The 22,911-nt window shown below is 60.8% G+C and overlaps 1 protein-coding gene across 3 annotated transcripts in view; it reads right to left on the reverse strand.

The window, feature by feature from the left end:
- Positions 1 to 3,138: 3,138 nt before the first annotated feature.
- The window catches only part of ABCG1 (ATP binding cassette subfamily G member 1), a 54,885-nt gene continuing 35,112 nt past the window's right edge, over positions 3,139 to 22,911 (reverse strand). For 2 of the 3 annotated variants that reach the window (XM_045852511.1, XM_045852509.1), the window contains 13 exons: positions 18,633 to 18,750; positions 17,489 to 17,621; positions 15,191 to 15,241; positions 11,171 to 11,316; positions 10,747 to 10,870; positions 9,721 to 9,835; positions 8,881 to 9,065; positions 8,641 to 8,742; positions 7,351 to 7,519; positions 6,444 to 6,544; positions 6,170 to 6,328; positions 5,244 to 5,362; positions 3,139 to 4,109 (listed from right to left, as the gene is read on the reverse strand). In XM_045852511.1, the coding sequence (XP_045708467.1) occupies positions 3,881 to 4,109; positions 5,244 to 5,362; positions 6,170 to 6,328; positions 6,444 to 6,544; positions 7,351 to 7,519; positions 8,641 to 8,742; positions 8,881 to 9,065; positions 9,721 to 9,835; positions 10,747 to 10,870; positions 11,171 to 11,316; positions 15,191 to 15,241; positions 17,489 to 17,621; positions 18,633 to 18,750 (1,751 nt within the window). In that variant the 3' untranslated portion in view covers positions 3,139 to 3,880. The remainder of the gene's footprint in view (positions 4,110 to 5,243; positions 5,363 to 6,169; positions 6,329 to 6,443; positions 6,545 to 7,350; positions 7,520 to 8,640; positions 8,743 to 8,880; positions 9,066 to 9,720; positions 9,836 to 10,746; positions 10,871 to 11,170; positions 11,317 to 15,190; positions 15,242 to 17,488; positions 17,622 to 18,632; positions 18,751 to 22,911) is intronic. The other variant, XM_045852510.1, reaches the window with a different exon arrangement.

Raw genomic sequence — 22,911 nt, forward strand, 5'->3', positions numbered from 1 at the left:
TCCCTTTTTTTCAGAGTGCCGGATGGCCGAGGACTCTCAGACGAAGGGATATGCTATCACACACAACCTAGCACAAGCCTGCACGTGTGCACATGTGTGTACACACACACACACACACACACTCCAGCTGTCCGCCCACGCTCGTCTGCAGGTGGCACCCCTTGGCAAGGCACCTGAAGGGGAGAGGCGTGCCCCCCCCCCCCATCTCAGCTACCTGGTGGGAGCTAGAATTCCGAGGTGAATGGCCACTAAGCTAGCATTGCATTTTATACAAAGTGCTGTCACATATGCTTGTACTCTGTGCGCAGGGGGCAATGTGGCAAAGCAAAAAAAAAAAAGAGAGAGAGAGAGAGAGAGACACCTTGGGGTCAGACTGGGGATCGAATTCCAAATCCGTTCTTTCCTGGCCCTGGGACCAGGGACCTTGCTGCCCCTCTGCCAGCCCCGGTGTCCTGCGTCTCCTGAATGAGAAGAGTGACACGGTCATGGGTCCCTTCCCACCTCTCTGCCCTGGGGGGCTGGCCCACGTCGTCTGAGCTCCCTCCCCGAGCCCAGCACCTGGGCAAGCACCGAGCTCGGGGACGGCCAGTCCGCATTGGCCGAGTAGACAAACAAGAGGAACTCATAAGGCACCAGCGTGGTACCCGGAACACGTCGCCAAGAAAGATGCTGAATCCACGGGAGCTCAAGTTTTCCTCGGGGACACGACCAAAGTGACTTTGACCTTGTGGACGTCGCCAGTCCCTGTTTGCCCGGCCCTGCCTTGCTCGGGGTGGGAAGCCGACCTTTCTGGGGAGCAGTTTCTACCTAAAAGCCGGTCAGTCCGCATCATTTCCGGGTCCTGAAGGCCCTCCCCCAAGGCGACATAATCTGACTCCAGCATCTTCTGGGGCAAGCTTCCCGCTCCACCCGCAGCAACTTTGGGAGAATTTCACGCTCTAGCCGATGTTCAGCAAGCATAACAGAGGGGGCAGGCGTGCTCTCCGTGGGGACAGAGGCGAGGGGCCCCCCTGACGCTGTCCTGGGGCCAGGACAGTGGCTAGAATCCCAAGGGCCCCTTTCTCTCCTGACAAGTCTCATTTGACAGCAAAAATCTCCAAGCTCCCACCTCTGCTCTGCCCCCCTCTGGGGGAGCCGCTCATCGTATACCTGGGGGGTTCCTCCTTCTCTGAATCGAGACCCAGTCAGCGGTGCAAGGAGTGTTTGCACCCCCGCATGCAGAAACCACGGAGAAGCCTTGGGTCTGGGAAGCTGGCCGGCCCATCCCTGCCTGCCTCCTCACCGCAGCCGTTTAGAAAAATCCATCAGCAGGTGGCTTGGAGGCTACCTGAGGCCACTGGAATCAGGTGTGTTCTCAAACTAGCCTGAAACAAAAGCAGAGGGCAAGTACCTGGAGATCTGAACAGAACGGCTGCATGGCAGTAAAAGCTGGTAGGGGTTTCCAATGAGAACGTACAAGTGGGGGGCACCCGCTGACAGTTACGTTGGGGTGAAGGCAGCATCCCGGCGGTGACGCTTCTTCAGTCAACTCGGCTGTCGGTCTTCCCAGGCAAACTGTCCCGGGGTGCTGGCTTAGTGCACTTGCTACACCCCACTTAGCATCCTTTAAAGGTAGCCCTGGGTTACTCTGCACGCGGGTTTCCCTTCTAGCAGACCGACAGCCGTCCCGTCCCCAAAGATCTGCCCCTGGGTAGGGGCAGCCTCCATCGGGGCCTCGTCTGGGAAGGGACGACTGTCCTCTGCCAACAGTGAGAAGCCGAGATTCAGGAAGCATGAGCCCCTATGGAAAACACCCTTCTGTGGGCTCAGGAGTGGAGATTTTACAGCTGAAGGAATCTCGCGGTTTCCTTCTGAAGTTGCCGAGACACAACGCCGAGGGCTCGGGGAATGGGATGCAGCCGCCCTGCCTCGGAGACAGCCGACCCCACTCGGGCAGTGCCTGGCACTGTGCACGTTCTGAGTCGGGACAGGGAGCCGCCACCGGAAGGGCTCGCCTGGCGGGGTGGCGGGGGGTGGGTCCCTAAACACTGACCTCACCTGACACGGTGCTGAGGCGTGCTGGGTGATTCTCTCCTCTCCCCAGCTCTGCATGCGCTAGGCTGTTCCTGCGTGGGTCTATGTGTGATGTCCTACAAGCCAGCCCACCTTGGAATTGAGACGACATTTCACAAAGGCTAAGTCTGACCCTGGTCACATATAACACAGCCTGGGAGGCAATGCTGTATCCGTGTGGGACAAGCAAACCTAAACTTACATTTTAATATACCTCGATGGTGTCTGCTAAAAAGGGTCTGAGGCTGCAAAATCGACCTCTAAGAACTGGCAGGTTGAATTTGTGGGCGAGTGAAAATGGAACTCCTTTTGTTCTCCGAAGTAGGAACGAAGAGTGTTGGGAACGGAACCGAGGAATCTCTTAGAGCAGAAACGGCCTTGAGACTAGCTGGTGCCTCCGTTCACCGAAGAGGAAGCCGAGGGCCAGAGAGGGTGTGAACTGGCCCACAGACACACAGCCTTGCATTAGGGGGCCCGGGTCCCGGGGCAGCGATGTGCGTGAGCAGGGAGAGCAGTCCCACTTGCCCTCAGGTGGTCTTCCTGGGCCGGAGCCCCCTCCTGCCTGGGGGCACACTGCCTCTGACAGCGGGCAGGCGTGCGGGGCCCCGTGAGGCAGTCAGAGGCTGCTCACCCTGCTCACGCTGCTGTTCCGGCCTCAGAGAGAGTGGCTCCCGCGATCACGTCCCCGGGAAGAGGGGGCCTCGGCCTGCGAGGCCTGCACAAGGCCGACACTGAGAAGGTGGTTTGGCTGAGACGCCGCAAGAACCGGCCTCCGGAGGGGCACTCGCCCACGGCCTGCCTGGTGAGCTGCAGACACCTCGGCCGCACCGAGGGCCCGCCGGGCTCCTGCTCGGGCCGTGGGTCCTAATGAGGTCTCGGCAGGTCCCATCTTGTGCGGTCAGCTCGCCTTTCGTGGCTGCACCTGGGCCCCCTCAACACCCACACCTGATGCCCCCCAGCTGGTGTTCCCAGGTTCAGTGGAGGTAGTTGATGTGATCAAGGACGAAGGAAAGGGTTGTAAAAATGCAACAGGGTGGGTCTTCTAGAATTTTTTTTTTTTTTAGCAAAATTAAGGTGCTCAGAAAGTTAAGAAGAAAGAAACAATATATTTTGCTTAAAATAAGAAGCAAAGAGAAAATAAAATACTTGAAAAGACTTGGCCAATTTCGCCTAACTTTTCGTTTGACTTTTCAAAATTTCCGCACGGCGTCGTGGGCCGCACAGTTCCAAAGTCTCCTCTCAGCCTGGAACCCGCGTGGGCACCCTTCCCAAGTTCATCCATGAGGCCAGCTCACCCCGAACAACGCTCTTCAACAAGTACTAGAAAGATACAGTTTCTTAAATAGGAACGCAATTCATCAACTTTTGGCTTGGAAAACGACTTCTCGTTGCAAAAAGAGACAAACTGTAGAAAGACAGAAACTACGAAAAAAAAAAACCAAGTTGTAAAACGGGGCCACTTCCCTCTCTGCCATTCTCCCCCAGGACGCGACTGCGCGGTGCCCAGCGGAGGGGCCTCCTGCCACCGGCAGGGTTGCAGGCGTCAGCTCTGCCCCAGCTCTGGGAGTCTGAGATTCTGCGTGTGGAGATCATCCTTTCTACATCGTCTTCCTAGTGTAAGCTGGAAAGGGTGATGGAGAGAAGGCCCGGCCCCACTGGGCAGAGCCGTCGGACGCTTGGCACCCACGGACCAACCAGACGCGGTGGCCGGGGGTTGGGTCACAGTCGTCCCTGCGTCCTCGGGCACAGGCCGGCCGCCGCCGCGGTCCCACGGGTTGCCCCGGCGGCCGTGTCCATGTTTCCTCTCTTCCGGCGGCGTCCCGGCGCTCTACCTCTCGGCCCGGATCTTGTACCTGAGGACGAAGTAGGCTACGAGGCGCAGCGAGATGAAGAAGATGCCCAGCACGATGAAGTCCAGGTAGAGCTTGGCGTTCTCCACGTCCAGCTCCCGCAGGATGGCCTCCGACTTCTGGAAGTGGCAGGTCTCGTCGATGTCGCAGTGCAGGTCCTCGCGGTCCAGGCCGTAGATGGACAGGATGACCCCTTCAAAGCCGTACCTGCCGAGGAGAGAGGCCGGCGTGAGGCGGGCGCCGCCCCGAGACCCAACTCTGCCTCCCCCCACCCCCGACTCTGCCTCCGTCTGCTTGCTGCGGGCAGCAGCACGCCGTCCCCGTCTCCGTGGCTCCCAGATCCGTCCTCACTGAGACACGTCCTCTGCCCCCAGCCCTCCCTGGAGAAGCCCCGGGGACAGCGTCACTGTGTCCTCCAGTTCTGTCCCCTGCAAACGGAACGGACCGACGGACCGTAGGTGTGTGCTCCGCAGCCGAAGGGCCTGAACACCCCTTGCATTACTTCTGAGGGCGCACGCTTCTCAGCGGTTCGCTAGGACAGTCTGACGCCCTCTGAGCACCACGCATGCTCTAACAAAACACGGCCGCCCCGTCTCTCGCTCCTGCCAGCCCTGCACCGCCGGAACAAACACGCTAAAACGCTCGTTTTGGGGAGAAAGGCGAGGTGTCGGGTTTCCTGAAACTCTGTACAGACGCTTTGTTCCCCGTTTGTCTTCCAGAACAATCTGCTGGGGCCTGAACTGGCACAGAAAAGAAAAGCCTGTCCCAGCCCGGGAGCCGTGTGTGTCCCGTGGAAATGCCGCGGCTGGCCAGAAACGCCCTGGGGATGAGCGTGGCCGCCGAGGACCCGCACGCCACTCCCGGCGGCCCCTGAGCGCGGAGCACGTGGCCCGGCGGCCACGGCAAGGATGCTCGTGTCCAGGGGCGCTGGGACGCTTAGGTCAGGGCCTGTCTCCCACGGGCTCGCTCATGCGGGTTCACGATGCTCAGACACGTGGATGAGCACCACTTATTCCGGAGAGGAATGATGCCCCGTAAAGGTGGAAACACTCCCCCAGACACACAGGAGCAGAAATGCGGGCCGACCCGGCCTTCTCGGGGGATGAGGGAGAAGCCTGGGTCCTGCTCCCCTGGCTGTGTGTGCGGCCGAGGGGGGAGCACACGAAACCGGGACAAAAGTAAAAGGTGCAGCTCTTGGATCCGTGACCTCGGCATTGTGCCGCCGGCGTGTCGTGGACGGCCAGGGCGTGGCTTTGGCAAGCGTCTGCACAGGCACAGGAGCCCCCTTCCCTCTGGCACCGCAAAGCTCCCAAGTTGCAGAGGGCACCCTCGCCACGCTACCTGACGTAGGAGATGTAGGACATCCACTGCAGGTAGGTGGGGATGGTGTCGAAGCTGACGAAAAACCCGGAGAAGAGGAGGACGGGGATGGCCGTCACGGGGCCCACAAAGGTGGCCACCTGGGGGACACAAGGAGAGAGAGCTCATGATCCCGCCTGCCTGGCTCCCTCCGCAGGCGGCTCCCGGACGCCCTGCTCCAGGACGGTCCCCTGGACAGTCCCCTGGGCTGCTGGGGAAGGACTGGTTTCCAGGACGGGTTGTCCGTGGGCCGAGATGGCGCGGAGAAGCCTCTGGCTTGGGGAGCGAGCAGCCTGCTCTCGGGTGCTCTCGATCCCCCGAGTTCTGGCTCTGCTTCTGAGGAAAGGCCTGGCCCGAGCTCCCCGAGGCCACAGAGGCGCAGACACAGCAAACGCACGTGGGTTTGGCAGGTTGTGGGTGGGTGGGTGGCACAGGAGTCTAGAAGGGGGCATGTGGAGGGACTCAGATGGGGTGGGAATGTGGGGGTGCAAGTGGGGGTTGAAGGGATGCGCAACTGGATCCCCCAAAGCAACGAAACCTGGGCATCGAGAGTTTGGCCTCTGAGCTAGCTGCGGGACCCTGACCCAGTCACATGCCTCTCTGGGCCTCTCTGTCCCCACCTGTCAGCAGGGGGCAGCGCAGCACCGAATTCAGGGTGTGCTCGGGACTGCGTGAACTCTTGGGTGGGGAGCTCTGAGACCAGCACCTGGCATACATGGGGCGCCACATAAGGGCACCCGCAGCTGTCGCTATGCCAGTCCTGACCAGCAGGGACAACGGGAGTCCTGACCCCGAGACTGACCCAGGGAAGCCAATCTCAGGAGAGTGAGGAGGGCAGAGCCAGGAGGAGGGGCTGGCGCTGAGCCTCTCCAGGGTGGTGGGCAGGCGTCTCCTCGGCGGGTAGTCACCTGCAGGGACGTGGACGCGGCTCCGATCAGGAGGCCCAGGGACTGCGCCACCAGCGAGGTCATGGTGCCCAGGGCGGCAAACAGGACGAACCGCACGGCGTCGGACGGCTGTGACGTCATCCAGTACACGATGCTGCAGTAGGCCACCGGGAACATGATCTGGGGACACAGGGGCCGTCACCCTCTGGCGGAAGCGGGGCCTCCCACCCCGGTTGACGGGGGCACGGCGAAGAACCCGTGCCCCTCTCCCAGCACATGCCCTTTGCGCGTGTACCTGGAAGGGGACGTCGGCCATGGTCTTGGCCAGGTAGTAGGCCTTCAGGCTGTACCAGTAGTTCAGGTGTTCCCGGAGAAACACTCCCATCTCCAGGGGAACTAGGAGGCAGGGGAATGGGAAAAGGGTCAAGCAGACGTACCCGTTGGGCCAGAAACTGACACAGGTGAGCTGGCCGGGCCTTTCAACCCTGCGGTCCTCGGGGTTTGGGTGGGAAAGGTAAGGACGGAGTCACTAGCCTGGGAAAACTGCCGACCACTTTTATAACCTGGGAGTCACCAAGGGGGGACATCTATATGAATGTTGAATATTAGTGATTCATGTAAGCATTTCTTACTCAACCGATTCTCATTGAGTAACTGACAGTGTGGTTCCTTCCTGTGGCCAAGAGCTCACAAACTGGTCTTGGAAACTGCGGGCGATTTGGGGAGGAGGCACCATGGGGAGGAAGTGTTTATGCTGTAATTTGGCTGAAACAGAGGGTTTCTACACCGTCAGCCCACAGGGACCGAGGGCAGCTTATTCTGCAAACCATCTAGGCTTACATGGAAATCCATCTGTACTGCCTTCGCCACTCACCAGCCTGGCTGCCCCAGGCCCGTCCTAGTAACCAAATGGGGTTAGAACACCTCTTAGAAATCTCTCTTGCACATTAGCCTTCCACCGTGCATACAAGTTTTCCATTAGTGATTCATTCCTTTGGCTTAAATTATGGCGTGTATTTCCTTGTCTAACAAAAAAACACCAGTGTACACCTGTCTACAAAGAACACGGTATTTTAAAAAACAAGACACGGTGTGTTCAGAAGACTCATCTCTCGGCTGAGCGGCCATGGCCTCGGCCCCCGACTCCTGGGCTGGAATGACGGATTATGGGGAGAGGGGGCGGCGGCCAGGCGGACACTCACACGTGAGCACGGTGGGCATGAGGGCTGCGAACATGAGGAAGAGCATGGAGAAGAAGAGGAAGCCGGAGTTGCTCAGGACCTTCTTGGCTTCGTTCCCGATGCCCAGGTAGAGCAGGCCGATGAGGAGGCCGATGCCGATGTGCGAGGTGATCCGCAGGTGTGTCAAGACCTGGGGGCGGGCACGGCTGTTAACTCGTGCGCCTGGAAGTTGGGGGGCCGGGCAGTGACGGGGCAACGGGGCCAAGGCCTCCGGGTGCACCGACCGTCACAGACGTCGTGCTCCATCCTGCCCCTTCTCCTCCCGCAGGGCAAGCCCCCCACCCTCAGCCAGCTCTCTCTCACACACACACACACACAGCAGAGCAAGCCCCCCACCGTCAGCCAGCTCACACACACACACACACACACACACAGCCAAGCAAGCCCCCCACCCTCAGCCAGCTCACACACACACACACACACACACAGCCAAGCAAGCCCCCCACCCTCAGCCAGCTCTCTCTCACACACACACACACACACACACACACACAGCAGAGCAAGCCCCCCACCCTAAGCCAGCTCTCTCACACACACACACACACACACACACACACACACAGCAGAGCAAGCCCCCCACCCTCAGCCAGCTCTCACACACTTGCACAGGGAGCAGTTTATCGTGGTTAAAGCAGAACCGTTCTAAAGGAGAGGACACGTGGTGACGAGGGTGGAGAAAGGAACGGCAGGTGGGTACCTCGGGGCCCACCCTTGCAGAACTCCATTTTCCACACTCGGTCCCAGAGGCCCGCTGAGCACTCAGCCCCCCGTGGGCAGGTGGTCAGACTGTCCACGTTGAAGGCGGCCATCACCATGGCTCTCCACTGCCGCCCCCTCCTCCCTGACCAGCCTCCCTACAGCCCCGGAGCCCCGTGCCTGGCAGTGCTCCCCTGAGGGAGGAAGGTGCTCCCTCTCGTCACCCTCGGCCCGATGGCCTGCTTTGGCCAGAGGAAGGTGAGCTCAAGCGACAGGCTGCCGCCGGAAGTGTTACATTTGGTTTCTCCCTTGCACGTCCCCTGCCCCACATTCTAGAAAGAAGGAGCTGGGCCTCCCTTCGGAGGCCCAGGATGAGGGCAGGGTCGCAACGCTCAGCCACAAATATTTACTGTCATAGCCACTGGCATTTGGGGGCGTTTGTCACAGCAGCGTCGCAGAGTGAACGCTGACCGATGCGAATGGAGGGACAGCGGTCTGAGAGGTCCCTCGGGACAGGTTCCCCTGAATGTGACGGGCGGCTGCAGACGCGCTTACCGAGTCCCTCATGATGCTCAGGAACGTCCTTTTGAAGAGGATGCAGAACTGCGTGAGGCAGCTGGCGGAGAAGCTGTGACAGCCCTCCGTGGACGTGGAGTCCTGAGAACACACGGAGAAGGGAGAGGCAGTGAGACCCCCCCACCCCGGGATGCCCCTCCTCGCGGCGCAGAAACAGTGCCACGCGCCGCGGGGGGCACAGCGCAGGGAGCGCTCTCCCCGGGCCGGGGGCGGGATTACCTTTCTCGGCCCCTTCAATCGTTTTGCCTGCTTTACCTCTTCAGAGGGCCGGTGCCAAAGGAAAGGGTTCACCTCGGCATCCCCCCCGGGCTCTTTCCGGTAGTCCGAGTCGCACACGCCCTCGCGGACGGCTCTCACCAGGCGCCCGTTCTGATCGCCGTACTCGCCGGACGCCACCTCCATGACTGCAGGGGACACAGGCGCACGGGGGGGTCAGCCAGGCCCCCAGGACAGCACCCGAGACCACTAACGCGAACCCTGGGCCTCGTTCACTTTTGCAACGACAGAGCCACGATTTGGGCAGAACATTTTTCGCTGGCTGTACATGAGCCTCGTGAGGATGACGACGGGATAAAATCATTTAGCAAGCAATGTTCTTTCGGCTCTAAACGCCCCCAGCTGGGCAAATTCTCATGTCAGGAGCCTGGAGATGAAAATAATGAGTGCGTTCTCCATTAGCACAGGCACCCATCCAGTGTCTACCGAGCGCCTGCAGCGGGCGCCCAAGCCTCGGGGCGGAAGCTGGAAGTCAGCCGCATTTTGCACGTAGGGCCGGGTGTGAGGGACGAGACAGACCAGTGGCAGTTCAGTGGGGCCACGGAAAAGGGGGTGCTCGGGGCCCTGAGCTGTGCTTGGCACCCCGGGGGCATTGAAACGTGTTATCGTTCCCAGATATTTTATCTGGAGCAAAACCAACCTCTTTCTCTCTCACAGGACGGCACTTGGGCCACTGAGAAATAGTAACTCCTGACTGGGGCCTCGGGTGAAAGAGGAAACCCACCAACAGCGGCGAACAAACAAACACCCTTCCTTTTCCCTCCTGGTCAGGGCTCTACTTACTAAAGTCAGCCGGGTTGTGGTAGGTGGGGCAGTTCAGGCCCAAATCCCTCAGGTATGGTACAAGATTGGAGACTTTCCCCCGGTACACACATTGTCCTTGACTGAGGACATACAGCTGGAAGAAGCAGGGAGAGGTGAAGGTCAGCCGTGCCTGCCTCCACAGAGCAGCTGGCGCTTTCAGCCTGGCCACCCATCTACCCACCCACCACCCACCCACCCATCCATCCACCCACCCACCCACCACCTACTCAACCACACTTCCACCCACCCACCCACCCATCCATCCACCCACCCACCCACCACCTACTCAACCACACTTCCACTCCTCCATCCATCCACCATCCATCCGTCAATCTATTCATCCACCCATCCATCCACCCACCTATCCACCATACATCTATCCATCTTCCCACCCACCTACCCACCTATAGATCCACCCATCCTTTTACTCCGCTATCCATCCATTCACTCTTATCTTCCTTCCTCGCTTGCTCCCTCCCTCCCTCCCCAAGACTGTTAAAGTTCACAGGGAAATCCATGATAAGTCAGAGAAAACTGACAATATCATGAAGCCCTGAATTATTTTGTTATATTTATTTTATTTACACTAACTAACCACCTACTCAGGAAAGATTTTGGAGCCATACATGCTTTGACCCTTGGGACTTATTTTTTTGCTCATAATATCAAAACCTAAGAGTTATACAACATGATATTATACAAATAAAGTAACCTGTCACTCGATTCCATGAAACAGGGGTTCCCCATGGTAACAGGGAAGCTAACGAAGCCACAACAGTAGCAGCGACTCGCCCAAGGCCCTGCAGCCACACGCCAGCCCCAGAGGGAGGACACTGGCCCGCTCTTCCCAGCTCCTTCCCCAGCTGCTGTGGCTCCAGCACCGTAAGAAACATAACATCGGAGGCCACTCAACCATGACGACAATGCTATGACTAAGGGGAACGCCCCGAGTGCCCGGAATCCGAGTCCGCCAGGGCCGGTCACGGCAGGGCAGGGCCTGCGTACCTGGTCGAACAGCTCGAAGAGCTTGGCGCTGGGCTGGTGGATGGTGCAGATGATGGACCGCCCTCCTTGAGCCAGCCCCTTCATCAGGGACACCACCTGGAAGCAGGAGGCGCTGTCCAGGCCACTGCAAGACAAGGGGCACCATGAGACGCTTGTGGGGCCCCCAAACCACACCCACATTCACAGGGCACTGCGTGGTCCGTGCGCAGGCCTGAGCCATGGCGTCTCCTCATCTCAGCCTCTGAGACTCAGCAGGTGAGTCCAGCCTCTGCTCTGTGACCCCGAATTTGGGTCCCTCTATAGGGAGGGAAAGACGGGACATCTAGGGCTCATGCCTCCCTCATCTGAAGCTACAGTAGGGGCCCCCGAAAATCTGCAGGCAGAGAGGTCAGGGGCTCCTCCCTCCACTGCCTCTGAATACTACCTGGTTGGCTCATCGAAGAACATGACGGGAGGGTTGTTCACCAGCTCCAGCGCGATGGCCAGGCGCTTGCGCTGCCCGCCCGAGAGGCTTCCGGTCCGCGTGTTGGCACAAGACAGCAAGCCCAGAGCCGTCAGGATCTCCTTGACCTGGGGTGGGGGCGGCAGAGTCACCGTGGCCCTCAGGGACCTCCCACCGCATGTCACTGCCTCTGGCGTCCCCATGGAAACCTGCTGCCTCCCCCGCTTCACTCCCGGACACACACACAGACCGACACCAATGACCCCAGTCCCACCCGCCAGGCTGCCGGTTTCCAAGTCCCAGGTCCTGATTCGGGTCCCACAGGCTGAGAAGCCGTGGGGACGCTAGGCCCCCCGCCTGGGCGGAGTCCTTGCCCTGCTGCTGTGACCTTCACTTGCAAGCCCCGCCCAGGGCCCAGGTCTGTGGAATGGGTGGACTGGTGGACACACAGATGGACAGGTGATGGGGTTTCTGACCAGCACAGAGGAAGGGCCACCAGGACAGTGACGTGAGATAATGCATGAAAGGGCGTGGCCACGTGAGTGTTTCATCGACGGCAGCTGTTACCAGGAGGCCGCTCCCGCAGACACACGCAGGCAGGCCAGGCCTCTCGGAAGGCAGAGGGGAGCCCCCTTGCGCACTGGCCAACAGCAGAGCAAGGTCTCTGAAGGGGTGGCTCGACGAGGGCCCTGCTTGGGGCAGCCAGTCCCTCCCTCTGCGGCCCCGAGGCCCTCCGGGACGCAGGCTGGCCCCTGGGACACAGACATCCACTGTGCGCGCGGAGCCCTCCCCGTGGGATGGGATCACTGGCCCAGCGCTGGCTCAGGAACGGAAGGGTCAGCAGTCTTCAGGGCTGGCGGGGGGTCAGCCGCAGTGCTCGGGTGCCGCGTCTTCTCGGGGGGCGGCTGCCGGCCTCCCTGCCTCCGCACGGCCTCACCTCCCAGGGCACCCCCCAGAATTCTCCCGGCCATCGTCCCACACCCTGGTGGCTCCTGGGTCCGTCTGGGTGAAGCCAGTCCAGCAGCTTCTCTGGGGAGATGAGGTCATCCAAAAGGAGAAAGAGCTCACAAGGAAGAAAATTTCCGTTCCGGCGCTTGGATTACTTAAGCACAGTCAGTACAAAACTTGGTTTTGGTGTCAGAGAGACCCAGGACACTGCACTGCTGCTCCATGGGCTAGGAGGCAGCTGGTCAGATGGACCTGGGTTCGAATCCTGCTCGTCCTCTCTTATTGATCCCGAGCCCCACTCCACACTGCCTCTTCTGGAAGGGCATGCCTTTGAGGGACACCAACCCAGAAAAGAGGTCAGCGAGGTCACTCAGAAAAGGCCACCGAGGTGGGGCGGGGGGACACTCCTCCTGGCCCACTTCCCCTCCTGTGCAGACAGAAGCACAGTTACTGGATGAAGTCTCGTGCTGGCCGGCCTCCGCTCGCATGAGGGTCATCGCAACGGGGCGCACCACGTGCCCTCTGCCTGTCCACAGTTTCCTCCGAGGGGTCTCCCCTTGCCGCTGGCATCTTCCCGGGGTGACACTCTGCAGGCCAGTCTGATTTCAAAACTAGCCAGAGAGCACTGCGTGGCCCTGGGGACTTTGCTCCTGAGGAAACCCCCTCCCTGGGGGGCTCTCGGGGGCCGAGGCTGCTTTTCTGGGAAACGAGGAAAGTTGGACAACACATTCCACTCCGGCCAGAACATTCCAGTCTATTGTGTTTCCAGACAGGGACTCGGAGGGAAATGAGTCAGGGCATGCGATGGGCTTCTTATCCTTAAAATAATCACGCGATCCTGCTGATGGGTTCCTGTCGGAGATGGGATCTGACCCCGCAGGGCGGAGGCAAGGAGGATGGGCTGGTGAGAAGCGCGGGCAGGACCCGAGACCGCCCGTCGGCCCCGCAGGGGTGGCCCACGACTGCCTTGTTCCACCGACATCACGAACCTGGAGTGAGGGGTGAGGCTCTCGCTCCCTGGGGGCGATGCAGCCACACAGTCCAGCAGAGAGCAGCACGGGGCTGCCTTCCGGTCTGTGGCCCAGGACACGGAGGACACCCACCGGGCGGGCCCTCCTGAGCGGCACCTCCTTTCGCTACCGAGAAAGCTGTCTCTCGCCCGCCCCTCGTGCTCGGGCAGGCAGCGTGGGTGCCGGAGGCCTTCCCCCGGCCTCGGGGCTCCGGGATCCCATCCGTGAGGAGGGAACGGAAGGCCAGGCACCACCTGCCTTCGGGGCAGTGGAGGCTGACTCAGATGACCCCGGCCAGCTGCCTGGACAGGGCTGGATGCTGCCCGTGAAGGTCCCGCCAGGGCAGACCAGCCGCTGCAGGAGGCTGCGCCCCTCAATACAGAACGTCGGCTGGGCGGCACGCGCTGGTCCTCCGGGCCCCGTGGCAAAGGCCGCCTTCCCCGGCGCACCTGTCCCACACGGGGGGCGGGTCCACGCGGGTCATGCATCGTGGAGTCCTCCGTGGCCTACTTACTAATGGGTCACGCCTGCTCCGGGCAGCTCAGGCACATTAACAGCATCATCTAACTCAGGATCGCGCTGCCCCGCAGGCAGAGGGCGCCTGGCCTCCCACTCCCTCTGTAGAGACGGGAGCCCAGAGCCGCCGGAGCTGGGGCCCGCGGTTCCCCAGTGGGTCCCAGGAGGCCAGGGCTGAGGGGGACACCCCTCTGCTGTGCTGCGTCACAACTGCGCTGTTTGCACCGCATCAAGTGTCCTTCTTCCCCCCGCACCCGAGACGGGGGGCTCCTGCTGGTGCTGCGTCGACGCCAACGACCTTCATTGACCGGAGACACAAACACGCGTGACTCCCGTGTTTTCTCCATCTCTGCTCCAGGCCTGTTGAATCCACGTATCCCCTTCGATCTCAGAATAGAAGAGTTCCGCGTGATGCGTCTTCGGCAGGACAAGTCTCGCCGGCCGCAGAGACGGGGCCTTCCCACACACACTGTGCAGCTACCCCTCCCCTCCCCTGGTTCAAGGCTGAACCCTCAGAGTCCTGGAGGGCGCGGCGGGGCGGAGAGAGGAGGACAGGGAGGGTGAGGCGGAACCCTGAAGGTGCCGGCCTTTCTTTTCACTCCAAGGTGGCTCCCACGGAGGTGGCAGGAACGATCACACGGGGCAGGAGACGTGACGGACGCAAACAGAATGGTTGTTGGTCTTCCCTCCGCGTGTGGCAGTGCCCTGTCGTCACCCCCGCTCCGTCAGCAGATGGAGAGCCAGGCTGCCCCACTGGGGCTCGCCTCCCCCACCAGCCCTACCCTTCCCGCTGCTGGGCTGCGGCCCCACGAGGGCCTCAGAAGGAGATACTAGTTTGTAAGTGGAATTTCACCAAATTCTGCTCTAATACCAAAAACCCCGCTGGCACCCATGGTGGGAGCGGAGAGGAGGGGGGCTGAGTCCCCCATCAGCATGTGTAAATACTCACTGGTCCCCCACACGGGGCTTTCTGGGGCTCCCCCCGGGTCCGCTGGCCTACCGCCCTCCCCGCTCCCCGGAGTTCTGGGAAACGAGGAGGGCCACGAACGGGGTTAGAAGAAGGTCTTACTCAGCCTGGAAACATGCTCATTTTATTTTTAAAAGGCTGGTTAATAACACGTGAGCATCAAATTTCTTCTTGCCAGTGTGTGTGGGTGGAGGCTGGTTATTTTTAACTGAATGATGAGGCACCCTCACGGTTAGTATTTTATAAAAAACAACTGCGTATGAAGCATGTTAAACCCCGAAAGGGACGGCACTTGGGCGGACCCTGAGGCTCTCAGGCTGGTGTCCTGCCGCGTCCCGGCCGCTTGTGTGGCAGTCCCAGGACGTGAGAGTCAAGGCCGGGGCTCTTGCGGTGGAGGGGCCGCTCCTGGCTGCCAGGCTAGAGCACCGCACACCGTGATGTCCCCATCCCCCCCCACGGGAGGCGAGGCGCCAAACCAACCAAACCAGGGCGGAAGAGGTCCCTGCCCAGGTGTTGGGCCAATGGCGCTCGTGCACCTGCGGCCCCAGCGCACACACTCACCATCTCCCTTCTGCCCTCGTCTTTCTCCTGCAGCTTCAGATGTGCGGACACCTGCAGGGAGGAGGGGCACCGTGTCAGGACAGAGTCAGGACAAGTGGCCCTCGGCTGGCAAACCTCGCAACACACACCACAGGCCAAGAGCCCCAGGGGCTGGAGGAAAACCCGCGGAAGGGGTCTTGGCCTCCCACCTCCCTTGGCTCAGCGGAGGTGGGGTCCCCGAGAGCTGTGCATGTCTGGGGTGCTTCCTGTCCTCTCCGTCGAATCGCTGCTGTGCCCCTGAGGGAAGTTACATGCGGGCAGCAGAGAGATGAGGAGACCGTGGTCTCCAGGGGCTGAGGACCAGTGGTGTGCACGGAGGAACTTCACAAGCCGCCTGTTAAACCGCTGGTAGCTCAAAACTCTCCATTGCTCATCACAGCCTGTTGGAGAGCATTGACACCACAGAAATTGGCAAGACCCACTGATCAGGACTCCGGTTGGGCTGTTTTGTTTGAGACCCTGTTTGCCAGCACAACCCTGGGCCCTTGACCCTGCTGGGTTGCCAGCATCACATCCAGTGTCAGCCTTGGCTCTGCTCTGCCGACCTCTGTGGCTATGGGGACCAAGGAGCCTCGGTTTCCTCCCGGCCACCACGGCGAGGTCAGAACCCGCCCACCACAGAGCTGGCGACGTTGCCATGGGGATCAGTGACAGGCTGAGGTGCAGGGGAAGCGGCCACAGTCCCGGAGTTGGACAGGGCCAGGCCAAGGTCAGCTCAGCCGGACCCCGGCTGGTTGCCCGGTGACACCGAGGGGCACTTCTGGGTCGGCCCGGTGGTCGTGAGGGTCAGAAGCAGCTCATGAGCATGCACAGCCCACAGCTGGCAGCCAGTACCATCCCGACATGTATGACAAAACCTCACGGTAAAATCTCACTTAGTTTAATCCTGAAAATAAACGGGTTTCACGGCAGAGCCCGGTGAGAGGCTGGGGGAGGAGGGAGATGGCAACACGAGGCACCAGTCCTGTGTGCGAGAGGAGGCAGCAGGGAGTGGACGGGGCATGTCTCCTGAACTTACTTTTGTGTCTGCAGGCCCCCCCTGAACTCCCTGCGCCCTCATCAGAATGTTGGCTTGGAGGCCAGATAAACAGTCGGGGCTACCCGTGCCTCTCGGGAGGCCAGCCCGGGGGCGAGGTGTCCCCTGACCTCCAGAGCACCGAGCACCAGGGACGATGCCAGGAGCAAGCCCACGGGGCCCTCCTTTCCGTGTGTGCACAAAGCAGGTTAGGGCGCAGGTCACATATCTGATGCCTTAGCCTGCTTCCCTTCGCTGAGATCCCCTGGGAACAACTGCCCTCGGGATGCAAGGCCAGCGGCCGCCGCCCTGGGATGCCGGAGAGGAGGAAGCTCCGCTCAGTCCCAATGACAAGCGCAGGGTGCGACCTGTGCAGGCTGGGAGCCAAGGCGAAGCCCACCCACTGACCCAGGGCGCAAGGCAGACAGGCAGAGGACACGGCGTCACGGCCCAGAGCGGCCTGGAGCCCCGTCTCGTACGGTGGGCGAGGGCAAAGCAGGGAGCCGAGCAGCCTCTCCACAAAACACACCATGGTGAGCGAAGGGCGGCCGAGCAACCTTCCCATCTCTTCTCCGTGGGAGACACTGTAGTGGCTCCTGCTACCCAGAGCTGGGTCCGTGTGGTCCCTATTGGCGTGGGCTGGGCCTCTTTAAAGAGCGGCCCCAGGGCAGGGCACTTGGCTGGGTTGGGGTCTGTTCAAAGAGCACGGTGGCCCGGCCGGCCGTCCTGGACCCCAGAGTACAGGACGCCCTGGGCTAGCAGCTGAGCCTGGAGGCTGCCCTTGCCCTGTGCTTTTGCAAGACTGCGTGTCTGGTGGCTGTCGGCTGTGTACGTGCGTGTAGGGCCTGGCAGCAAATGCTGGCTCCACTCCCCCACCTGGCAGGCAGGCGAGTCAGCAGAGGATGAGGCCTTCGGGCCCTGACTTGGCACCAGGCTGACTGGAACTCAGGTCCAAAGCCACAAATGACTGCAGGGCAGCGGATAGGAAGGGCAGACCCTCGGGCCCGAGGGGGTAGGACTGTGGTCGCCTCGGAAGGAATCACCCACATCAATCGGGTCAGTAACTTCCTCAGGAATCTGACCTGGACTTTGCCATCCAGGGTCTATGACAACCCAGGGGTCTAGAGGTGTGTTTTCCTGAAGCTGTCCAAACAGCTCGGCTGGCGTCAGCACGTCACTGGAGGGAGGGGCCTGGCTGAGCCCCTGCCCCACACTGGGCGCTGGAGGGGAGGGAGGTAGCTCACCATCATGGCTTCCTGCACGGTGAGGTGCGGCAGCAGCATGTCGTCCTGCATGATGTAGCAGGACACCTTCCGGAAGCAGCGCAGGTCCCGCGGCATGCCGTTGATGAGGATGGCCCCCTTCATGCCGGTCTCCCTGCAGGAACAGGAGGGGACTCGTCAGCCCAGCCCCTGCTCCTCCGCCCCAGAGGGCCCGGCACAGAGGCAGCCCCTCCCAGCAGCACCCTCCCGGGGCAGGAAGGATGGAGACCCGAGGCAGCCCCCGCACTCACAGGGAGGAACCGCACAGAGCAAATGCCCAGCACAGACAGGGGAGGGCATGTTTGTAACAAGTGCCCATAAACAAGCAGAGATACATGTGCATGCTCCTACACATAGCCACAAGGTCACAGGTACACCCCTGGCTTTTCGGGGGGGTTCTAAGATGGGCTTCTGAGCAGTCCTGTGGGTAGCCCAGGCTACACTGCAGCCGGGCGTGTGGCTGCTACATCAGAACAAGCTCCTGAGGGTCCGGCTCTGACGCTGACAGGGAGGGAACACAGCAGGGTCCCTGGGCTCACATGGCTCAAAAAGGAGGGGGCCAGTGCCCTGGACCCACTCAGCCAAGTGCCTGGCCCTTCTCCACCGGGAATGCTGTTCTCTGTGCCCACAGTGGACGGGTTGGGGCACCCGATGTGTGCTGGGAAACGGGGGGCACAGCCCGGCGAGCCACACGCACTCACCCCCTATCTCCCAGACCCACGCGCATCTCCACCGTCCAAGGCTCTCCTGGGCGCCTCGGCTCAGCCGGAGAGGCGGCGGGGACCCCAGCCATTCTGTCCCACGGCCGCCCACCCCCCCCAGTGCTAAGTGTGCAGCGTCCACTTCCACCCTGTGGTGCAGTGACCAGGAGCTGCCTTTTGATGCTTTCAACGCCACTTGCTTCCCTGGGCTGTTTCCTGCACAGACTCAAAGCCTCCTAAGTCTACCTGCCCCCCCCTCCTGCCCCCACCGCCATCCCCTGACTTCACTGGAGCCTCTGCAGGGGAACCGTAAGAAGAGGCGGGACGGACGGAAGCGGCTTCGCCATCCGTACTGTTGTCACGATGCCACAGCCGGCGAGGACCTGGTTCTCCTCAGGGGGCGGGGGGCGGGGGGGGGCGCTCACCTGTACCCGGCCAGGATGTTCATGAGCGTGGACTTCCCGGCCCCGGAAGGGCCCATGATGGCCACCAGCTCCCCGCTGTTGAATTTCCCGGAAATGCCTTTCAGGAGGGTCTTGTACCCTGCAAAACAGCAGAGGGCGTTCACTTACCGACCGTCGCAGGACCGGCCGGTCTCATGCCCGGTGCCGCACAGACGAGTGCATGGCACGCCGGTGCACCCGGCCACGGGACCGTGCGAGGCGCTCTCACACACACTATCCAGGGTACGAGGGCTCCACCATGCTCCTTTCAGAATGAGGACGCGGGTGTCCGGGGCCCAGGGGACGCGTCCTGGCCCCCACAGCCAGCCCGAGCAGATCCTGCCCCAGGCCCCCACGATGGGTAACCACACGACTAATGTATTATTTCTTTTGTGAATTTTTATTTATAATTTATACAAATATAAATTATTCATGTAGGATTTATTCATAAATCATTGCTCTCTATTAATTAATTTATAATTAGAAGTTTGTCATTCGGGGGCCACACCAAATTGCTTTGCAATTTCTGCCAAGTCTCCACCCCAGCGCTCCGTAAAAACACAATTATCTACGCATCCCGAGCAGCGCCACTCGGGGTTCTGGGGTTTTTCTGAGTACACTGTTCAGATGTGCGATAAAGAATAAAACAGAAGAAATGGGGTTTGTGCACAAAGACGCCTAATTCAGAAAGAGTTCCCGGCTCCTGAGCAACAGCCCCAGAGCGCACCCCTGAATGACCAGGGCCGCGCAAACGCCATGTTTCAGCTGCTGCACGAGGGGGCGGGGCCTGATGGGAAGGGGAGGCGGGCACCCCACCAGAGCCCGCTGGCTCCCCAGGCCGAGGCGGGGTGCCCCCCATTCCCGACCCCAAACCGGTCTGTGCTTTCAAGCCCCAGCCAGGGTCTGGAGCACTCCTGTGTCTCCCAGACAAGACGCCTGAACCCCCAACCTGTCACCAGGTGCCACCTTGGTTGAGATGAGGAGTCCCCAAGGCCTTGTTTAGTCAGGCAGAGAGAAGCGGAAACAAAGGCAGGAAGCCCGCGGCTCTGAGATCTGGCTCATTACGGAGAGTGACAGCCGCTTGGGGAGGGCCGTGAGGGTCGTCCCGGGGGGAGAGGGGCAGAGAACAAAGGGAGGGAGTTGAGCAGAGCAGCACAGAACTGCCCGTGAGCCAGGCGCCTGCCGCCGGCACGTCCATGACGCGAGGTCAGCAAACACCGGCCGGTGAGCATTGACGGGGGCCCACGGGGGTCCCGGAGGACTGCGTCAGCCCTTCGGTGGACAGACAGACAGAAGGGCCTTGGGGCAGCAGAGCCCTCTCCCCTGCAAGGTCAAGCTGCCAGTGCAGCAGCCCCTGAAGCAGGATGGAGCTGTGTTGGCCCTGAGCTCTGGGACCGGGGCCACAGGGGACCCGCCTGACATCACGGAGGGAGTGTTCAATGCCAGGCGTGCCAGACATCGGCTCGTTAGCGGCCTCTCGTGGGTTCAGGCCCAGAGCAGGGTTACTCCCAAGCAAACGCCCTACAGGCTGTTCCTGCTCAAAGTTCAAGGTTGATCCCCAGCGGGTCCCTCGTAAACCTGGAGCTGCCTGACGCGGCAGATGCCTTACGCAGATAGCCACTGGCCACTTGGAGGCCACGTGCAGCCTGCACAGGGGTCGTGACGGCCGGAAAGCAGCCTCGCTGCTGGGACTCCGGGAAGCTGCTCCCTCCGGGCAGAGCCCACAGGCACTGCTCTCGCTCTGACGTCACCTGGCGCCGGCCCTCGGGGCTGGGGTCCACGCTGGGACACAGATAACAATAGTGGCTGCAGGAAGGTCACAGGCTGGGATGCCCGTAGCCGGGAAGCCAGGAACAGCCACGGGTGTGGCAGCCGGGGGAGCATCCGGCCCTTGCCAGGGCAAAGGCCGGCAGAGTGGGGGACAGACCGTGGTCTCCTCCCCTACGGCCACCAGACTGGGACAGAGAGTTTGTCCCTGAGCCCTGGGGCTAAACAGATCGGCTGTCCAGTCAAGTGAGCTATGAGGCCTCCTGAGGCTGATGACTCATGCCCCAGAGGGGACAGCGGTTCCCAGGGTGACACGGAAAGGCGGGGAGCACATGGGTGTGACATCTGCAGGGCCGGGAAGGGCCGCCCTGAATCTCAGTGACCTGAGGCTCCTGAGGCTCCTGAGGCTCTGTAAGGGCGGGAATACAGGAGATGTCCTGTGAGACCTCTCCTCCTAAAGGCCAGCCCGCCGGCCACAGGCTGAGTGCCCGGCACGAGCCAGGACACGTGCTAGTCACCCCACGCACACCTCGTTTTCCTCCTAGCTCTCCTTACTTTTGCCCCTAGAGGCCCCAGGGCGTCCGCTCCACAATGATGTGACCAGAACTGTCTCCCGAATCACCACGTCCCATGGGTAGAACGGGACTAGGCATGCAGTGGTCACTTAAAAAAAGTTTATGGAATTCACACACAGAAGGTGAACTCTTTGCACAAGTGAATTCAGAGTCACGGCCACCGTCTCGGGCGCCACCATTGGGCTGGAGCTTCTTTCTGAGCCATGGCCTCCGACAGGCCCCTTGGGCTTCAGACCAGCGAGTGCTGGGTCAGCAAGAAGGTCCCAGGAGGCCCTGGCAGCTCAGCTCTTCAGGCGGTCCCCGAGGCCAGCCCACAGGGTCGAGAACTACTGTGCAGTGCATTTTGGAGGGGCCCCGGGTATCCCTGCATGGATGTGCAAAAGTCACCCATAAACCCCTTACATAATCTCAAGCAAAATGAGCATTCTATACACTTCAGAGTGACTCCTGTCTGAGGCAAATGTCACTGACGTCGGGCATACAGAGAGAGAAATGCACACATTGTGAGTGCATGCGAAGTTAGACACTCCCCCAAACTGAACTTCCTTGAGAGCCAGCCCCCCAGGTCAGAAATGGGGGGTGAGGGCCCTGGGAAGCCCCTCCCACCACGCCCGTGGGTAATCGCTTTGGAATCTTAAGCATAACCCCAGGGGCGTTGACTTTTAGACAGAGGACTGTATTTTTCCCAAAGGGGAAAAAAGTTATTTTCTTCCCTCAGAAGAAAGTGAAGACAACACTCTTGTGCCTGCGGAACACTCCTTAGATGGGAAACTGCGCCCCAATAATCCCGGGAGCCTGCCGCTTGCCCTATGACCTCGCCCGGGGTGAGCTGACTCTAGTCCTGAACTTGTGCCAGGAAGTCCCGGAGAAATGGGACGACTGACCATCGGCACGTCCCATGTGCGCTAGCAGTGCCTTAAAGGGAAATGGTGCCTATTGATACCCCCAAGGTTCTGGGGACACACAGCAGCTTAGGTTCGGTTGGGTAGGGGTGCAGATTCTCTCATCTGTGGAACTGTGCCCTTGAGGACAGTCCCGCCGGCTCTGGACGGGATCCTGTGGGATACACGGCAGAAACGTGCCAGCTTTGCCCACATTTCCCCCACATGCCTCTCAGCAAGCTGGGGACCAGGTTCTTCTCCATATTTTGCAGATGAGAAACAAGGGCTCAGAGAGGGTTGACGACCTGCCCAAGGCCACCCACCGGCTCAGCAGAGGAGCCAGCATTCCCCCGACCACTGCTGCTCATCTCCAGAGCTGGCCCTTGCACCCCGCCGCCCGCGAGCCTCTGCCAGCCTGGGCAGCCCCTCCCCCACCCAGTCCCCTTCCCATCAACCCCTGTGGCCAGTTCAGCTCAGGAGCATGCATTCAGTCCACTGCTGCGGGAAACGTCTGACAGAGGACTGGGAGAAAGCACACGCCTTTCCTTCCCCCAGAGCGGAATCCCCTCGGTCGCCGAAGGCCGAGGCTGCCGCCTGAGTGCAGGCAGAGCGGCTCCCAGTGTGGGTGCGGCGAGGTGACCCGAAAGCTGAGGCCCGGATGTCCTGTGTGCATCCACAGAGCTCTTAACCCATCCAGTCGTCCCTCGCCCTTCAGCCTCCTCTTCTTTCCCTGAAACATTCTCAAGTCAAAAAAAAAAGGAAAGAAAGAAATTCTTGCCAGCGTGTGCCCAGGCGTCTGCCATCCAGGGCAGACCCAAGCCCCGCGCTGCACAGGTCCCCTCTGTCTGATATCTAAGGCGTCACCTTCCCTTACAGTCGTGAGGAGAAGTACACCCTCCGACCCACACGCTGCTCCCCATGCTCCTTGTTATAGAACCACCGCTGTCCCCCGCCGCCGCTGGCTGCCCAATGACAGGGGCTGGAGCAGACGCGTTTCGGAGCAGCTCGCAGCACACCGGGCCCCCTGGGAACCGCGAC

Source organism: Phyllostomus hastatus, unplaced genomic scaffold, assembly GCF_019186645.2.
Source record: "Phyllostomus hastatus isolate PE091 unplaced genomic scaffold, TTU_PhHast_1.1 phas_contig_948, whole genome shotgun sequence".
NCBI classification, from domain to species: domain Eukaryota; kingdom Metazoa; phylum Chordata; class Mammalia; order Chiroptera; family Phyllostomidae; genus Phyllostomus; species Phyllostomus hastatus.